Source organism: Alligator mississippiensis, chromosome 10 (assembly GCF_030867095.1).
Source record: "Alligator mississippiensis isolate rAllMis1 chromosome 10, rAllMis1, whole genome shotgun sequence".
In the NCBI taxonomy this organism is placed as follows: Eukaryota; Metazoa; Chordata; order Crocodylia; family Alligatoridae; genus Alligator; species Alligator mississippiensis.
The window spans coordinates 2,607,899-2,621,475 of NC_081833.1; the positions used below are offsets into that span (position 1 = coordinate 2,607,899).

Sequence of the window (13,577 nt, forward strand, 5' to 3'; positions counted from 1 at the left end):
TCATATTTGTAAAATATCTTTCTCTCTCCATGTTCCCTGAGGCATTTCACTTGTACACACAATATTCCTGAAATGCAGCAACCTTCAAGTTCACATGCAGGGAAGGGCAATTTTCAAAAACACAGGGACACATCCAATTCTGACAAGTATCTTGAGTCTTTAATCCTTGCACAGAGCAGGTGGGAACTCTGTTTAAGGTCCCACGTGGAAAGGTTTCATTTCAGGTACTAAGCCAAAAATACTAGATAAATGAGCAGAAAAAATATCTAATATGGAGCTCATTCTAGTTTGCCTGACTTTCTGAGTTCACTCACATGCCTTTTGGAAATTAGGCACAAACAATGGAATTGCACCTGCTTTTACCAGGCCTGTACATGGCCCTCTGTGTGCTGTAAGGCATATAGATACTGTGCTCGTATATATGGCTTGCTATCAAAGTGTGAACTGACAGATACAAGTTGCAGACATAGAGATCCCCTAAATATTTGTGACGGGGGGTTTTTTAACCAAGTTTTCACCTGTGATGCCAAAGGCTATACATCTTATTTTTAACAGCAGGACACAATGTTCTTGAACAAGTTATAGGTTGGGACTGGGATTTCCAGTTGAAGCTCATCCAAATGCGGTGAGAGGATACCTACATAATATTCAGAGTTTGGCCAGGTGTGTGTGCACAGCTCACTGCTCCCAAATGTGAGAAATTTAATGTCCTCAAATTTCAGCTCTCAAATTGATGTTTATTTATGCCTCATTACTTAAAGAATGTAATATCATTTCTAGATATCCTCCTGCTTTGCTCTTTACTTCACCCTAATGTTCTTGGCCAACGTACATGGGAATCTCCACCCCATAATACTGCCAAAGATATCAATCTAAGAGGAAAGCAGCTCTCACACTTACACTTTTTCCTACATAATAGTCTGTTATGCAACACTACACTGTTCCCAGAATTACTACATAATTAGTTAAATGATTGCAGCAACTTCAAAATGAGAAACAGCAGAGCAGAAGTTATGGAATAAATCTACAAAGGAGCTGTTCCAGAGTGCAGACAATCGGCATTAATGGAAAGCCACCGCACAGCAAAACAGCAGAAATCCAACATCTCCAACTTGAAAAGTACTGATTTCCTCAATAGTCATGAGATTTCCTTGTGCTCTCATATGATTTCATATTTCCTATTTTCATCTAAGAATGTACAGATATGAAAAGATATTAAAATTCTATACTGATATCAAATTCTACAGATAAATTCTATATTGATATCAAAACAACACTTCCAACTAGACTTCTACAGTATCTCCTATCAGATAGAAGATCTCAAAGCTTTTTGTACAACACTGTCAGTTAAGCAACACAACAACATTTCCTTAGTGAAATCAGGATTCTCTCTACGGGGCAAATGGTAAAACTGAAATAGCTGCATCGTGTTTTTTTTTAAGTTACCTTTTTGTCTCATTTTAAATAGCATGTCCATTAATTAGCTTAAATGTAATTTTGCATGAATGCATTTGGGTTTGTGCATTTCTGAAACTGAATAAGGCAGGAGTCTCTTCTAGGCATTTTCCAAACACAAAACACTTACACACCAAGAATTAATTCTTTACAACGTGAATTAAAATGTTAACATCAATATAAAGATCTACATCTAGAGACCACTTTTCCCATCACTGAAATGCAGCCAGTTTTGAAGGACACAGCACTGAGTATCATTGGGCGCACCTACACGTATTGCTATGGCGATGTTGTTACTGTGCCGTACGCACAGTTCATGGTTATTTTTAGCAGTTACTTCTCCGTAGTGGTGTGCCATACCCGGGGAGTGCGTCGCTACGGCAAAGTAGCTGCTGGTCACATGTAGACTCCCGCGGACACTTATGTCGCCGTAGTGCGTGTAGTGTCATGTGTAGTGTAGTGCCCATTGTTAGGACAGGATGTGAAGAAAAACTTGCACATTTTCATTTGCTGAGGGATTTAGACAGCATGTAACATAATTGCACTGTTTAAACACAGCCATTTCATCAGGGTTAACACTACTACTTCTATAAAAAGTGCCATGATTTTTTTACGATCACAAATGATCAGGACCTTCGTGTTAAGTCTCGGGCAAAAGACAGCGTTGCTGAAGACTACGAGAGGGTGTTAATTCAGTACTGCACAGGGAAGAGTGCCTGCTTTTAAACCACCAAAGCCATCTCATGACGCTTCCACATTTGGGCTCCCTTGGAGTTTTTCCATCAAAGCACTGCCCTGGCCTGACATTAATAAGCTTATAAAGAGTTCACAGCTACCATGTTATATGGCTGTAATTAAGCTTTTAAAACAAATTGCTCAACAACAAATCATGGCTACAAGCTCCATCAACAAAACTGCTGCTTTCCAAGTTAAAAGATGTATTTGCAGGGAAGCAGCTAATGCCATCTGGCTAGAAGAACAGGTATCTACTACCTGTTAGAGAAAAGCATTCACTATATTTACAAGTGGCCCATTTTCCAGTATGTTTCAGAGCTTCATCAGCATAACTACTAATTAGGATATATTCCTTTTTCTGTTACAAACTGGTTCTTTGTTCTTTCCCTCAGATCCTGAGTTAATGCATGCTTACAAGCATATCTGGAGTCTTATACAAAATTAACATTAAAAAAGCAGCACTGATAAATACAGAAAATACAGTAAATGCAGAACAACTTACCCACTAGTAACTTCACATCTCTGACGGTGAAATCCGGGTCAGGCATTCTATAATTAGCAATACAAAGAAAAGGAATGTGAATGCTGTCCAAATACAAGTGGGACCAAATTTTCACATGGATAAAACAGAAATAAGTTTATAGTGCTATTTCTCCACATTTTACAAAACATGGCTATTAGCAGCAAGGATCAAGCAGTTTTTCTGAACAGCATAGACAGCTTTTTTCTGGCAGGACAGAGAATATTATAAAGGCATATTATTGACTATTTTGATGCTATATGGCATAGCTGTTTAGCACAAAGACAAAATGTCTCTGCTCAGAATGACTAGGGAGCATGTGCTGATACCCTGGTAGTAGCAGTTGCATGTGGACAGGTTTTTTGACAAACTCAATACTTTGGTATACTTCTAATGCATCTGCCAGCTCAGCATTTCAGAGGTTTTGACAAACAAGAAGCTTCAGAATACCCCCATAAGGTAAATTATCTTGTTTTTCCCCCACGCATATAAACTTAGGCATAAAGAGGTAAAGTGAATTGTACAATGCCACATCACACATTGTCAGATTCAGAGCTGGGAATGAAACCATCCCAAGTGCTCTCCTACACTGAAATTCCTTCCACAACCCAACTGTACCTTGGTGGAGCAACGTAAGTGTCTTGGACCGGAAGTCAGTTGAGACTGTCTCTGCATCAGATATTTGCAGTCTCTAAGCTAAACAGTGGTGGAATTGTTCCCTGGTGTTGACACTGCTATTTATAACACCCTTTTTAATAGAGATCATGTTTTAGGTTTTAAATGCAAGTAAGCAGCAGTCGAGAGCATCAAAAAGGAGAATTTTAAGCACAAGTCATTCAGAGCCTTGCCGAGATCTTGTGGATTGAGCTCATTAACATTTGGAACAGAGCAAACAAGGCAACTTAAAAGTCAGGAAAGAAAAACAAACGAAAGACAGAGACAGATCTCTATCTTAGTTACTGCACATTAATGACAAGGCTGAGAACTTTGTTTGTACAGTACTTTGAAAATGCAGTAATTAAAGATCTAAAGGTGGAGAAAAAAGCCCAGAAGTAAGTAAAAAGCCAGAGGACCTGGATAAAAACTTAGTAAAGGGAACCAATAGCAGAAGCCTAAGAAATGTTCTCAGAGAAAAGACAGGACATTCAGTTAGATACCTCAAATACTCATATGCTAATGCGAGAGGCATGGGGAACAAACAGGAAGTATTTGAAGTCCTAGTACAAATAAAGAATGATCGTGCAATTGGGCTTACGGAGATGTGGCGAGATACTTCACGTGCCTGGAATATGGGCATGGGTGGTAACTTGTTCAGGAAGGACAGGCAGGGAATAGGAGGAGGCATTGCCCTATGTATAAAGGCAATGTACCTGTGCTCTGAGGTGCAGGATAAAGTGGAAAGTAGGCCTCCGGGTAAAGGTCAGAGAGGAAAGCACCAGGGGGGGTGTCACGGTGGGTGTCTGCTGCAGGACACCAAACCAAAAGAGTCAGCTTTCCAACATGCAATCACAGGAGCATCTAAATGTTCACTTCTGCCTAAAGAAAACAACTGCTGGTAAAAGAGGTCAGGACTTGTGCTTCCTGCTTCTGACCACTAGGAATAACAACGGCTTGCCATGGCTGGGTATACGAAATAGAAAACCACAGAAGCAATTTTTAACATTGACTTTCATTTTTAATCATCTCTCCATCAGCTACCCCGTTTCCTGCAACTTCAGAGCCTTACTGTACGCAGCAACAGAAGAGCTACGTGTTGTAGATCTGTTGGTGACAGGCGTGCAATCTATTTAACATCAGGCAACTAGAAGTACATAGCTCCAATTACTATTAAGTATCACATCAATCTCAAATGCTCTTATACTAGTACTAAATATACTGCCTGTTACATATATTTATATAGCACATTTCATCCTAAATTGCTTGGTGTACTACAGAGAGGGCTCCCTTCTAAGTGCTCTAAACGGAGCTGGAGATTGCAAAGCTACACAAGAGTTTGGGACAGGGATTGAAGCTTGCAGCCTGGTTTGCAGCTGCTGAAAGAATCTGTGTCAACAGAATGCGATTACTTAAGTGTGAATAGGGTGAAAACACTGGAGCTGAAATGTTTTCTCTAATCCTGTCAAAGTATTTTGGAAATAAAAAAATGAGGCTGATTATTATGAAGGTAGTTCAACACTTCCTGTTAAAAGAACATACTTTCAGTTATGTATTGCTTAGCCAAACTTTAACCATTTGGGCTGAAATGTTCCCTGATGGATGTCTGCCTCAATGGTAATTTTTTGGGAAAAGTTCAGGCAGACAGTTCAGCCGTTTGTAACAAGCTGGGAAAATATAGAAATCTTTTTAGAATTGTTTTTAATAGAAAATAAATATTTTTTTTGCAAAAATCTTGTTGGTTTAATAAAAGATATCACCGCATATCACCATGAGCCCTGACTGCTGGGAAAAAATGGCATTTTACTCTTGTAATAATGCTGATCTTGAGAAGAACTGGCATACTCATGATTTGGAGCAGGGACTTAAAATTGGGCAGGTTGGTAGCTTCCGTATCAGATACACCCCTTGCTATATCCATGAAAATTTGCTGAAAAATGCCCATGTTAGAAAGCTTTGAAAAATGGCAGTTTGTAAGTGCTCAGCAGAAACTTCTTAGATTTCACAAGCTAAATCTTCCAAGATCCAGTTTATCCCAGCAGTAAGCTGCAGGTCCTTCTGCCAGACCTTAAAGCAAAGAGCCTGTCACCCTTGTTCTCACTGCCCTTCCTGCCAGGCTCTGGCAGTTTGGAAGACAAAACTACTCAATTTGAATGCAGAAGAGACAACAGATCAACCTGGGGAAGGGAGCAGAAGGGGGCAGGGCCCAGGAAGGGGGGGAAGGAGAAGAGGAATCTGCGCCCATTAGAAAACACTTTTCTCCAGCGTCTGGAATGCAACCCAGGATTCCTGAGCCTTCCCACTCCTCTGCTCTCAAATACCTGTGAAACCCAAAGGAAGTGTCCCATCCTTCTCCAGTGCTGCGGGAGGGAGGACCACCGACTACTCCCATCAGTGACTCAAGTAGCTCAAGGGCAGACAAAGGTATGATGGCACTAAACATTCCCAACCCTCCTGAGTGATAATAACCTACACGAGTTTCAATAAGATGACCAAGATGGCATTTCTGGTTTTCCCCGTTTGTTCTTAAAAAGCAAAATACTGTAAAACACTTAAGGACGTTATATAAAAAAAGTAGTTTGAAAAATGATTAAGGTTGCAAAACCAAGCACTTAAAAGCTGTGCCACCTTCATTTAGCCTTCCTGTGCATATCTAACCATTATGATACATCTGGAATTACATGATGATATGGTACTTTTAATTTGGTTTTAATGTGTGTGTATATATATATCTATATATTGCATACCAGCTACTCTGACCTTCTCAGGCTAGTAATTCCATCTGCTGGATTAAGCTGTACACACAATATGGTTCATTTTGTAAGAGGGGGAAACAATACAGGATCAGTTAGCCAAGTACATTCCCACTAGAATAGAGGAAAGATATCAGCAGTTGGGTAAGGGACAAAGAAACTGGCTAGTCAAGTCTGGGGGCTGGAGACTATTTTAAGCTCATCAGGGCAAACTCAAGTATCCATTCTCTTCCCCTTTAATAAACATTAGAGTGTGATTAGAGTCAGTAAAGTGACTGTAAAACTGTTACTATGGAGCTCCATATTTATTCTCTCCCAGTCTCTTCAGAATCCAGTTTACAATTCAAAAGCCCTTTTCTAACAATCAGCTCTCCAAACTCCACCTGGGAACTGGAAATCAAGAGGTATTTTTTTATTCTCCTTATATCTTCACCTGTCATAGAGATTCTGCACTGTAACCAACTTGACAGCTGTATTTATGCTGTGTGAGGCAGATGAAAATGTAATTTACTCTTTTATAGTGTGACTGCCTGGTTTCTCAGCATTAACAGAACTAGAGAACAAAATATCCATAAGAAAACATAACTTGAGAACCCCAGTAGAAACCCATCTTATACAAAACAGACATTAAAAAACAGTAAAGTTGTAAAATGAAGCACAGTACTCAAAAGTTTAAGGATGACAAAAAGTTGCTTGCACAACCTTCCCTGAGCTTTATATTGCTTGTGCTTTAGGAGTCACTTTTAATATAATCAGGATCTTTCCATTTTTGTACCACTTTAGACACACTACACAGAACTTTTTACACACAAAAAAAATAAAATAATTAGCATCTCAAAGTTATAAGAGACTTTTTCATTTTAATATCAAGGTTTTATGTTCATACCTTAAGTAAATGTCAAAAGGCCCCCTTCCCCATCCCATGAATTATCTGCCTGACACATTGAGTCCTTACATTCCAGGTACTAAAACCTCTTAAAAAGTGGTTGCAGGTAGTCTTATTTTTTCCAATCAGAAAACAATATATTATGAATCAACTGTTTCTCAAAACTTAATCCTTTTTGTCCTGAGCTTTCAAACAAAACCAACCCCATACAAATAATAATTCTGAATTTTATTATAAATAATTAAATATTGGTTTCTAAAAAAAATACCATTATAATGGAAAATTTGAAGCATGCTTAACTGTAGCTATCACAGTGTCCCCCACACATCATTCAGAACATAACTTAGAAGTTACATGGGAAGTCAGACACAAATATTGTCATTAGATGGTTCAAAACCAGGGTGCTGGTTTCTGGCTTTGTCACTGACTTGCTCTGTGACTGTACAACTGCCCCGAATGCACTTAAACTTTCCCAGCCTCGGTTTGCTCATTTGTAAATGAAGTATAATCACCCTTACCCTCCTCTTGAGCATGCTATCCATAATACATTTTGAGAGCACATGCAGGTATTAGGATTATTTCATAAAACATTGAATCAAAACTAAGATTTAGCTGGAACTTACTTAATTCCAAGTCCATCTTTACTTCTGAAAATAAGGGGAATCCTGAGAGCTTCTCTTTGCACGTACTCAAAAGTGAAATCTGATTTGAATACACAAAAAGTATTAAAATTACATTTTTGCTTCATATCAGAGATTGTCAAGAGTCTCCGCTTTTCTGTATTCAACAAAGAAAACTTACTATACCTTATACAGAACTGTAAAGAGAGGCAATATTTTAGGTCACAAGCAGAAACTGGGTGACAAATAATAATCTGCAGCTGTTCTCTATTTTCCTTATTTACAGATGCACATAAAGTAGAAAGCAGTGCTTGTCAATGGGAGTATGAGGTTGAAATGTCTGGGTTATGAAATGCTGCATAACAGTTACAGGAGACTGACCTAAATTACCATTAGTGTCATTGGTGGTAGCTGTGTTGGTCTAAGGACAAAGAGAGACAAAGTTCTGCCCAAAGAAGGGTGTTTGTGCCTGAAAGCTTGCAAAGAACAATTTTTCCAACTATTTAGTTGGTCTAATAAAAGATATCACATTTACCCAAAGAACCTTGTCTGCCTATTAAGCAGTGTGGCATGGACTGAGCTACATATTTCTGTTTCTACTGAACTTTACAGAAGTACATTGTAAGACCCTGATCCTGCAAACAGCTGGGCTCACATTTTATTGACACTAGTCTGAGAAAGTTCAATGAACTGAACAGGTCCATAATGTGCGGGCAGGACAGAAGCCTATAGGTGAAAATCTTGTGACCTCAGGCATGAATGAGTTAGTGAGATGAGGGTAGAAATCTTGATTTAAAGGAGAGTACATATTTATTGACCAAATAACTAGAGAATAGAACAAAGATTTGTTGTCTGAATAATAAAGCATAATAATTTAATTTTAAGGATGAAAATGAATTGGCTCTTTATGCTGATTTTAACATTCAGTGGTCTGAATTATGCGTCATGAATGAAACTGTTTTTTTTTCTGTTTCGGGTAGTAGGAAAAAGTGATAAGCATTCACTTGGGTGGGTAAAGTCTTCACAAGTTTCATAGTCGATTTATATTCTGCCTCCAGAGATGCAAAATTTAATCTTGAAGTAGCCAGAGAGTATGTCTGGAGGTCTGTAATCCTCCTTTTTCACGGGAAAGTGAAGTCTGGATAGCTGGACAGCATCCCCTCAGGATTATTTGTATGCTACAAATATTAACAAAACTTTAAACTAAACACTCAATACTATGCTTGTTTGTCTATACATTTTTACTGTCAACTGATCAAATAAGTAACTATCTAAAACACAACCTTCCTGGGACACTGCATGAAAATTTTCATCCCCAGGTTTATACAAGTCGTGTCCCTCTGACACCCAAACTAGAATGGGGTGTTGGAAATTCATGATAAATTCATATTCCTACTCATGTTTTTATCTATTTCTATAATTTTCCCCGTTGTTACAAAAAGTGTGGATAAAGGATCCTTGCTTAGTCCTGCTAAACAAATAGCCCATGTAGCTGATTATTATTTTACTAGCCCTTTAAAAATATCATTTGTTTTTCCATCGCATGGAATTTACCTTCCACAATCAATATTTCAGTGAGAGGCAGCATAAGGAATAGTTCCCCATTAGCAAAAATCGTTATGGTTTATTATGTAAATGCCTCACAACTTAAAATATTCCTTTAAGTATTTTATTTAACTGAATCAATAAATATCCACTGGATAAGCGCATCCTCCATTCAAGACACAAAGCCAGGAATCAGGTGAAGGGTGTCCAGGAGAAGCAGATCCACTGCATATTAGGCTAGAGAATAAATAGCTATGGTGGGCTGTGTCCAAGCCAAAAATCACACTGCAGCCTTGCAGCACCTCTGAAGAAAACTTCCAGCCCACATTCCTGGCCAGAGATCAAAGTACTGCTCCCATTGAAAATAAAAACAAGGAAATAGAAGATTTAAAAAAAAATTAAAATCAACCGATTCCATGTGTTCCAATAACTTGATATTTCTAGTCTTGCTCTCAACAGCACAGTAGGCAAATTTAGTATTTTTGATTAAGTTCAATTCATCTTTCGATTTTACAGAAAAATTAAACCAGTGGTAAAAATGAAAACAGACCTTCTCTTTATAAAGGCCCAACAAAGCATTAAAATCCCTTGTGGGGCTGAACAAAGCAGACATAGACCAAAACAAAGTAACAAAAGACACTCATTTATTTTCAAGTTCCCTAGAAGGGAGAAAGCTACAAAAGGTTTGCAAAGCTGCTGAGCAAGGGAAATAGTGGAAGGGTTAGCTAGCAGCAATGGGAAGGAGCAAAGAATTTGGAAATGATGGTAGAAAGCAATCCCTGAAAAATTACCCGGCATTTTAAAAGCAAGGACCAGGTATCAGCATCTTGTGTCAGGGGACAGGAGGAAGCTATTCCCCCCCTCCCTTCCAGGAAAACCCCCTGCTCTATGTACAACAGTTGATATCCCTGGCCACATTAGGAGTTAAAAATGTCCACGCAAGACTGAGCCTTGAAAAAAATACAAAATAAAAAAATTAAATGCCTGACTCAATCATTCTTGACGTCTGATGAGGATGACACATGACAGCTAGCGGCTGCATGTTTCTGAGAGGTGGTTCGGACTGGAGTGCCCGCAAGGCCACAGGGTGTGGACAAAAGTAGCTGGGATTTGGTGCCAGGTTCAGTGACTAGCGCTACGTGAAGGTGACTTGAAAAACTGCCACCCCTACATCCGCTCCAGCGGGCAAACTACACCTTCCCATTGCCCCTGCTGGAGAGCAACCCCTGCATGGGCTGGTCTCGCCTACTGAGTACCTATCTAGCCACCTAAGTCACAAGCGAATCTAGGCGGTTTGGGGCAGGGGGGATTTAATACGACGGAGCTGTTAAGTCTACAGCCTGGAGTTGCATCCTTAGCAGCTGACAAATAAGATGCAAAGGGCCTTGGTTGAATAGGGGGCGGAGGGGGGAGCGGGAAACACCGGCAGGCGGAGTGGGGGCTGGGGTTTCCCGCAGCTCCTCCACGAACCTGATCCCTGGAAACACAAGGGAAGCGATCCGGGGTCAGGCTGGCAGCCACGGAGGCTTCCCTGCAAGCCGCATCCGCACCCCCTGATGCCAACGCCAGAAAGGGCACGTCCGTGCACAGGGGACGGGGAACCGGGTCCAGCCAGGACAGCCCGTGCCCGCACACACACGTGTGCGTGTGCTGCTTCCTGGCGAGGGCCCAGTGTGCAACACCCATCCCCCCAACCCCTCCCCTGCTGCTCGGCCTGGATTCGTCACCGGATCCCCTGGAAGGGGGGATGCAGGCGGGAAATACGAAACAAGCCACAAACTCTGCACGTGGAGACACCACCAGCTCCGCTCCTCCGCAGCAATCGCGGCCAGGAGCCGCCCCCCCCCCCGAGCCAGCCCCGCATTTACCTTTCCCTTCCATGGCATGCACGAAATCCCCATGATACATTTTACTCTTTAACTTCTCCTCCAAATTAAAACTCCTGATGCTGACAATCTCCTCCACGTCGGAGAGGTCCTCGTTCTCATCGTACCTCCTTCTACCAATAGAGCGCTACAAAATAAATCAGAAACAAGGCGCTGTACCGAGGGGGATGCGGGGAGCCCCTCTCCCAGAAAAGGATGCAAGGCTGCAAACCCCCACCCAGGTGCGCGGTAGGACCGCTGCCCTGCACCCCTTTCGCCCTGGAGACACGGGACCGACCCGAGACAACAGGTGCTCGGCTGCAGGCAAACGATGCATGTCTTTTTACTCTTTAAATGCGCATCCATCCCCGCCTGCTTCCCTTGTGCAACCCCGGGAGGGGGAGGGAGGAAAAAGGAGAGCCCTGCATGGCTCTGATCCTCTTTGCCATTCAGCCCCTGTCTGCCATCAACCTCCCCCCCCTGCAACCAGGCGAGGCAGCCTGCACCCCGCAGCCTTTCCACCCTCCAACTGTTTCCATAGTCACACCGGAAGCCGCGATTTAAAAACAAATTGCATTATGTAACACCGGGATTGATGGGCTTCCCCCCACCCCCCGTGCTCCGATCCACGTTATGCCAGTGCCAGCAGAGCCTGCGCACTTCGCCGGGCAAAAGTGAGGGGGTCCCGGGCAAGGGGCCGGGGCGAGTGCCGCGCACGGAGGGGTGTGTAAGGAGTAGGCCCGGGGAAGCAGCAGCGAGGCCGGGCTGCTGCCGCTGCTCTCCCCGGAGCCCCCGTGCAAGCCGGCGGGGACACCCGGGCACGACCCCCCGCGCTCCGCATGCACAGGGACAAAGCTGGGCTCCTGCACAACCCCTCTCTCTGTGCACACACTGCAAATCCGCGATCCCGGCAGCCAGCCCTGCACCCCCCACCCCCACCCCCGGACCAGCACAATCCCTCTCCGACGGGGAAAAAAAAATTAAGTCTCGTCCCACCCTCCTTCCCCTCGGCTCAAATCCACCCCTTTCCCGAGTGTCTACGCCGATCTCTTGCAAACTTAAGTTGCTCGGCTGCCTACATTTCACATGCATTCCTCCCTTTACAAGCAATTAAGCACAAGCAAATGAAAAAAGGTACAAATAGGAAATAGACAGAAGCCGGCTACACACCAATCTTCTTCCAGAGTCTTTCTCTGCCTCCATTTTTTTGGAGAGTTTCATCACTTAATTGTCAACAGTTCCTGTCCTGAATGTTTTGGCCCCCATGGGGAGGACGGCAAGCACAAGCCATCCAGGTCTCTCTAAAGTTTTGCCATTTTGCACCAGCACTTTTTTTTTGGGGGGGGGGGGGGGAGGGGGAGGGAAGGGGAGGGGAGGGGGGAGTCGCTGCGTTTTGCAAGGTCCTAGGGAACCATTTTCAGGCGGGGAGTGTGGACCGGGGCGCAGGCGTCATCCTGCCCGGGACGTAAACACGGCTCGGGGAGGGGGGCCGGGTCGCAGGCACCCAGCGCCGAGGATCGCTGCTGCCGCCGCCGCTGCCTGGCTGCTCACATCGGTGTGTGTTGTTGTTAGGTCACGAGTGTGCAGCAGGCATTTGCACGCAGGCGCTGAGCTGTTTGCTACGGGGGAGAGCTGGCGTGTCAGGGGCTGGAGGCAGCCGGGTCCCAGCGGCATCCCCCCGGGGCACGGCCCCGCGGCTGCACGGGGGAGGCAGGCACTGACGTGCGCGGCGCCGCCTCCCGCATGGACACGGGCGCCGCAGACGTGTCCGTGCACACGTGCGCCCAGGAGGAGCCTACGGGTGCGTGCACGCGTGGGGTGCATGGGAGCACGCGCGGGTCCGGCTCGAGTCGGGACAGGGGGTGCACCCTCCAGGGAAGTGCAGGGGACACAGGTTGGTTGCAGCCGTGTTGGTCTGCGGCCACGAGGAGCGAGATCTCTGCGTGGAGGGGAGATCTTGTATCAGACCAGCTAGATAACGGCAAGAAAATCGCACGGCCGCTCTGTAGCAACACCTTGCCTTCCTGTCTCCAGCGTCTGATCGCCCAGAGGTGATGGGACCCGTGCAGGCGGCATGGGAAGGCTGGTGCTGAACAGGCAGGAAGTTACTCACTGGTATTTTGTCAAGAGCTGCACTCATTTCTTTCCCGTGGGGTTGTGTTTTCCAGCCGCTGCCACTCCGGAGCTGCCCCGAGGTCCTGGAGCACAGCTTGTGAATCACTCCAGGCTGTCATGGAAATTTAAATTAGACCATACAAATATGCCTTTCTCTGACCACCCCTGTTGGAGTAGCCCCTATCATTTTTAATTAGTCCCAGTTTAAAAATATTTTTTTCTAGAATAAAATACCCTTTTAACAAATGTATTTGAACAGTTTCTTTCCTGACTTTATCATTTCACATAGGCTAACACGACTGTTTGGCACAAGGACTGAACATGGGTATATTTATATTTTAGAGCCATTAGGGGCTGCCTCACTTTTTAAAACTACAAATCTAGTCTCTTTCCTTATATTAAATATACAAAGTCTTCAATCTTTGGGTT

At 43.6% G+C, this 13,577-nt stretch overlaps 1 protein-coding gene and 1 long non-coding RNA gene across 3 annotated transcripts in view; one reads left to right on the forward strand and one right to left on the reverse strand.

Moving 5' to 3' along the window:
* The window catches only part of KDM2B (lysine demethylase 2B), a 140,474-nt gene extending 128,116 nt beyond the window's left edge, over positions 1–12,358 (reverse strand). Inside the window, exons 1-4 of one of the 2 annotated variants that reach the window (XM_014594768.3) lie at positions 12,204–12,358; positions 11,037–11,181; positions 7,627–7,705; positions 2,693–2,739 (exon numbers count right to left, since the gene is read on the reverse strand). In XM_014594768.3, coding sequence (XP_014450254.1) covers positions 2,693–2,739; positions 7,627–7,705; positions 11,037–11,181; positions 12,204–12,254 — 322 coding nt within the window. In that variant the 5' untranslated portion in view covers positions 12,255–12,358. The remainder of the gene's footprint in view (positions 1–2,692; positions 2,740–7,626; positions 7,706–11,036; positions 11,182–12,203) is intronic. The other variant, XM_014594771.3, reaches the window with a different exon arrangement.
* An 81-nt stretch (positions 12,359–12,439) lies between these two features.
* Positions 12,440–13,398, forward strand: LOC109282993 (uncharacterized). Its single transcript, XR_002090031.2, has 2 exons — positions 12,440–12,834; positions 13,202–13,398. It is a non-coding gene; the product is annotated as an uncharacterized LOC109282993 (long non-coding RNA).
* Positions 13,399–13,577: the final 179 nt, after the last annotated feature.